Source organism: Lolium perenne, chromosome 4 (genome assembly GCF_019359855.2).
Source record: "Lolium perenne isolate Kyuss_39 chromosome 4, Kyuss_2.0, whole genome shotgun sequence".
Classification (NCBI taxonomy): domain Eukaryota; kingdom Viridiplantae; phylum Streptophyta; class Magnoliopsida; order Poales; family Poaceae; genus Lolium; species Lolium perenne.
Genome location: NC_067247.2, coordinates 128376977 through 128382537, shown reverse-complemented (window position 1 = coordinate 128382537; position 5561 = coordinate 128376977). Strand labels below are relative to the sequence as shown.

Below are 5561 nucleotides of genomic sequence, written 5' to 3'. Positions count from 1 at the left end.
TGCGCACGACCGAATTCCACCCGATCCGACAACCTCCAGGCTTGATTCGCCCAATGGAGCGCCGGCGGAGCCATCCGGAACACGACACATCCGCCAGATCGATGAGGAAAGGCACCGGCAGATGTGCATCTTGGCGCGAGAAGAAATCTAAGGACCGCCGCCATTATTCGCAAGACTAGCAGGTCCCACACCGCTGGTCGTCTCCAAAGTTGAGAAGGCAGAAGCGGAACAAGGGGATCCAGTGTAGAGCAGTGGCCTAACCCCACGATTACTAGATCGGGCCGCAGCCCTCCACCGGATCTCGCAGGTCATGACACCGCTATGGGCGCCACACCCCTCCTCCTCGACGCCTCCCGCCGGAGATCCTCAGGCACCGGCCTGGAACAGCCGTGCACCGCCCTGCACCCTGGGGTCGACCTCTCACCTCCTCCCGTGAGGAGCCGCCGGGATACGCCTCCCCTGCCCACCATCAGACGATGGGGTGGGCACCGCCACCGCCACTGGGGAGGGCAGCAGCGGCGGCTAGGATGACAGCGGACTGCGGCAGACTAGGGTTTGATGGGTGGTTTCCCTAGAGTCGCTAGGGAGAGCCGATACTATATTTGTAAACTGATATACTATTTATCAAGTACATAGGTACCTTGGTATACATAATAGAAAGTATAGACATTTATAGTAAACACCGCATTGGTTGGTACTCGATGACCCTGTTTATTGGGCCTCATGTTTTAGCTTGTGGTGCTTCTAGTGAGAGTAAATGATCAGGTGTTCAAACTTACTAGTACTTCCTCCGCTTCGTATTAATTCACTTCACTTTATCTAAATTCTTATGTATTTAATTAAATTTTTAGTCTATACAAGGTCGGATCGATGAAAACGGTGATGATCCCAACCGATGCGCCCTCCGGAGAATGTCCACCACTATCTTAGCCCTCCGAAGCGCCGCATACCAAAGCATCACCTCCAAGAAGGAATGCGACGATGACGACACTGCTGCTCGGACAGATCCTAGGGTTTCCCCCGATATGTAGGAGGGTTGTGGAGAGGGAGAACCCCGACGCCCCTCAAGAAGGAATGGCGGCGCCCGCGAGCGTCACCGCATCGGTGTTGGCCATCCGACAGGGATTTCTCCCGTCCCCCAAGAACCACAACCCCGAACACTTCATCGCGCTCCGCCAACCTCGCCGCCCACCAACTCGCCCCACCACGGTCTTGCAATCACCAGCGCCGTCTCACCGTTTCCCAACGACGACGACCGGCGAAACCGAGAGAAGACATGCCGGACCGAGGAGAATCTGGACAGTAGCCACGCGGGAGGGCACAACCTCCACTGCCGCCTGCAGTGACAGACCGGACGCATCTACAGGAGCAAACCAGGCCCCTCTCGCCCGGCGGGCTCGTGAAGCTCCCATGGATGCGCTGCAGTCCGCGCGCCGCCGTCCTAATCGCCCTCAGCACGAGCAGCCCCAACAACCGCCGGAAGCAGACCCAGGAGCCCCGACCTGGCCCGCCCAAGACCAGATCTGGGCCAGGAGGGCACCACCGCTGGCCACTGTATCCCCCGCTGCCAAGTGGCCGCGCCGCCGCTGCCAGGCCACCCGGAGTTGTGCCACCTGCAGGTGCGCCGCCGCCATCGGAACGTTGACCACCAGGGCTCACCGCCACCGGCCGAGAAACCTCGCGTCTCCCTACCTAGCGCACGGGTAAGGGAAGGCCGCCGCCGCCGGCACCGCGCGGGCTTTTCCCGGCGACCGGCGGCGGCGGAGGGAAAAGGAGGGGAGCGGGAGGCTGGGTGCTAGGTTTCGGCCGCCGCCCTGATGCCGCCCGCGGGGGACGGGACGGGACGGGACGAAGCGTTTTTTCGAAGGGGAGGGGGGGCGAAACGACCCCTTGAGTTGTTCGATGATGGAGATTGTGGGGATGTGAACACCGCTTTGACTAACTGCCTCTTTGACTGAATCAACCAGAAGGCACGAGATATATCTGAGAGCGATTCACGCGAGTAAAAGAGGAGGAAGGCAACAACCGGTAGCCGGTTGCCTGCCCGTCCAGGAAAAAAAGTGAGGCAAAACAACTAACCATGCAATTGACGGGAGAAAAAAAGGGAAAGCCACGTGTTGAGCAATGACCGGATGAAGAAGTGGATAAATAGCACATCTACAGTACCCCAAAGTTTAAGAGTGCGCTAATCTGTTAATCTTTTATATAGTGTATAATATTCTGAAACATAGATAGAACATTGGATCGGATAAGAGGTCATATATATACATATAGACATTCAGGGTGGGTGTGGTTGTTAGAAACATTTACCGCGGATAAATTTCGTAAATTATTTTCACGCTTCCTTTATTTTTATTCCTTGTAGCCGTTAGCCGAATTCGCACAAGTGTGTCCACACCTCTTGATAAATAGCGTTATCCCCGATGCTACACAACATAGCCTTGACATCTTTTCCATTCAGTAAAAATTGTACACGTTTCTTTTATTACAAGATTCTATTTTTATGGGAAAGCTTATTTCAACTTCACGAGAAAAAATATTTAATTCTAAATAGGTAACTCATATGAGTCATGCTTGTTGGTACACCCCATAGAGATTAAATGAATGGGTAAGACTAAGAGGCTTGCTTCAGTGCAGACCCCCTCCCAACACTCTAGAGGGCAATAAAGATTTTTACAATTAACTAATTGTAATCTAGATCATTGTTGAGTAACATATTGTACTAGGTATAGGTCCCGTGTTTTGTCAGGGTTGTACCTGTAATTGTACATGTGTCCTCCTATATATACATGAGCAGCCGGCCCTATTGGTGTTGTGCAATCTCCAATACTTCTCTACATGGTGTCAGAGGCCCTCCGGCCCTGACCTAGCCGCCGCCCCCCCTTCCCCTTGGGCGCCGCCGGCCCCTCCCCTCCCTAGCCCTAGCCGCCGCCCCTCCCCTCCTTGGGCGCCGCCGGCTCCACCCCACCCCTAGCCCTAGCCGCCGCCCTCCCCACCTCGGGTGCCGCCGCCCTCCACCCCAACCCTAGCCCCAGCCGCTTCCGCCTCCCACCACCACCACCGCTTCCGCCATGGCCAGTTTCTCCTCCTCCGGCTCCGACCCCTTCAACTCCTCCCGCTCCGGTAGCAACAACCTCTTCGCCGGCCCCTCCGTCGCCGTCATCCGCGACATTCCCATCGCCGAGCGCGTGCCGGTGAAGCTCTCCACCACCGCTGTCAACTTCTTCCCGTGGAAGACGTACTTCGGGCTGCTCTTCCGCGAGTATGATCTCCTCGATCACGTCGACGGCACCATCGACCTTCTCGCCATGCCGCACGACCCCGAGTGGCTCGCGATCGACGCCACCATCATCCGCTGGTTCTACCAGACTGTCTCCAACGACATCTTCCGCACCGTCGTCCGCGACGGCGACTCCGCACACACGGTCTGGGCTAAGATCACCGGCCTCTTCACCGACAACAAAATCTAGCGGGTCACCTTCCTCCAGCAGGAGTTCTTCGGCACCCACCGGAACGACCAGTCTCTCGACGAGTACATCCTCAAGCTGAAGAGCCTCTCCGACGAGCTCCGTGACTAGATTTTCCGGTCGATGACAAGATCATGCTCTCCACCCTGTCAGCGGGTCTCGGCGAGGATCTCAGCAACGCCGCCTCCAACCTCACGCTCCTCACCACGCCCACCTTCGAGCAGGCCGTGGCCTACCTGCGCCTCGAGGAGCGCCGCCTCAAGCATCTCCGGGCTCGGGCGGCTGATAACGCGTGAAGCACACTTCCGTTGGGAACCCCAAGAGGAAGGTGTGATGCGTATAGCAGCAAGTTTTCCCTCAGTATGAAACCAAGGTTATCGAACCAGTAGGAGATGAAGGCCACGTGAAGGTTGTTGGCGGAGGAGTGTAGTGCGGCGCAACACCAGGGATTCCGGCGCCAACGTGGAACCTGCACAACACAATCAAAATACTTTGCCCCAACTTAACAGTGAGGTTGTCAATCTCACCGGCTTGCTGTAAACAAAGGATTAAACGTATGGTGTGGAGAATGATGTTTGCTTGTAGAAAATAATAGAGAACAGAGATTGCAGTAGATTGTATTTCAGATGTAAAAGAATGGACCGGGGTCCACAGTTCACTAGTGGTGTCTCTCCCATAAGATAAATAGCATGTTGGGTGAACAAATTACAGTTGGGCAATTGACAAATAGAGATGCATACATATCATGATGATTACTATGAGTTTAATCAGGGCATTACGACAAAGTACATAAACCGCTATCCCGCATGCATCTATGCCTAAAAAGTCCACCTTCGGGTTAGCATCCGCACCCCTTCCAGTATTAAGTTGCAAACAACAGACAATTGCATTAAGTATGGTGCGTAATGTAATCAACACAAATATCCTTAGACAAAGCATTGATGTTTTATCCCTAGTGACAACAGCACATCCACAACCTTAGAACTTTCTCACATCGTCCTGCATTCAATGGAGGCATGAACCCACTATCGAGCATAAATACTCCCTCTTGGAGTCACAAGTATCAACTTGGCCAGAGCCTCTACTAGCAACGGAGAGCATGCAAGAACATAAACAACATATATATGATAGATTGATAATCAACTTGACATAGTATTCAATATTCATCGGATCCCAACAAACACAACATGTAGCATTACAAATAGATGATCTTGATCATGATAGGCAGCTCACAAGATCTAAACATGATAGCACAATGAGGAGAAGACAACCATCTAGCTACTGCTATGGACCCATAGTCCAAGGATGAACTACTCACGCATCAATCCGGAGGCGGGCATGATGATGTAGAGCCCTCCGGTGATGATTCCCCTCTCCGGCAGGGTGCCGGAGGCGATCTCCTGAATCCCCCGAGATGGGATTGGCGGCGGCGGCGTCTCTGGAACTTTTTCCGTATCGTGGCTCTCGGTAATAGGGTTTTCGCGACGGAGAGTTTAAGTAGGCGGAAGGGCAGAGTTGGAGGCGGCGCAGGGGCCCCACACCATAGGCCGGCGCGGGCCCCTTGCTGGCTGCGCTGCCCTATGGTTTCGGCCCCTCATGGCCCCACTTCGTATCCCCTTCGGTCTTCTGGAAGCTCCGTGGAAAAAGAAGACCCTGGGCGTTAATTTCGTCCAACTCCGAGAATATTTCCTTTGTAGGATTTCTGAAACCAAAAACAGCAGAAAACAACAACTGGCTCTTCGGCATCTCGTTAATAGGTTAGTGCCAGAAAATGCATATAAATGATGTAAAGTATGTATAAAACATGTGAGTATTGTCATAAAACTAGCATGGAACATAAGAAATTATAGATACGTTTGAGACGTATCAAGCATCCCCAAGCTTAGTTCCTACTCGCCCTCGAGTAGGTAAACAATAACTGATACGTCCAAAACGTATCTACTTTCCCGAACACTTTTGCTATTGTTTTGCCTCTAATTTGTGTATTTTGGATACAACTAACACGGACTAACGCTGTTTTCAGCAGAATTGCCCTGGTGTCTTGTTTTTGTGCAGAAACTCAACTTTCAGGAAAATCCCCGGGATTAATTCCAA

At 53.0% G+C, this 5561-nt stretch overlaps 1 protein-coding gene across 1 annotated transcript; it reads left to right on the top strand.

Moving 5' to 3' along the window:
- The first annotated feature begins 3071 nt into the window (after window positions 1-3071).
- Window positions 3072-3763, top strand: LOC139839114 (uncharacterized). The gene is made up of 3 exons (XM_071829160.1): window positions 3072-3425; window positions 3471-3570; window positions 3621-3763. The coding sequence occupies exons 1-3, from the start codon at window positions 3072-3074 to the stop codon at window positions 3761-3763; spliced, it is 597 nt and encodes a 198-aa protein (XP_071685261.1).
- The last annotated feature ends 1798 nt before the right edge of the window (window positions 3764-5561 follow it).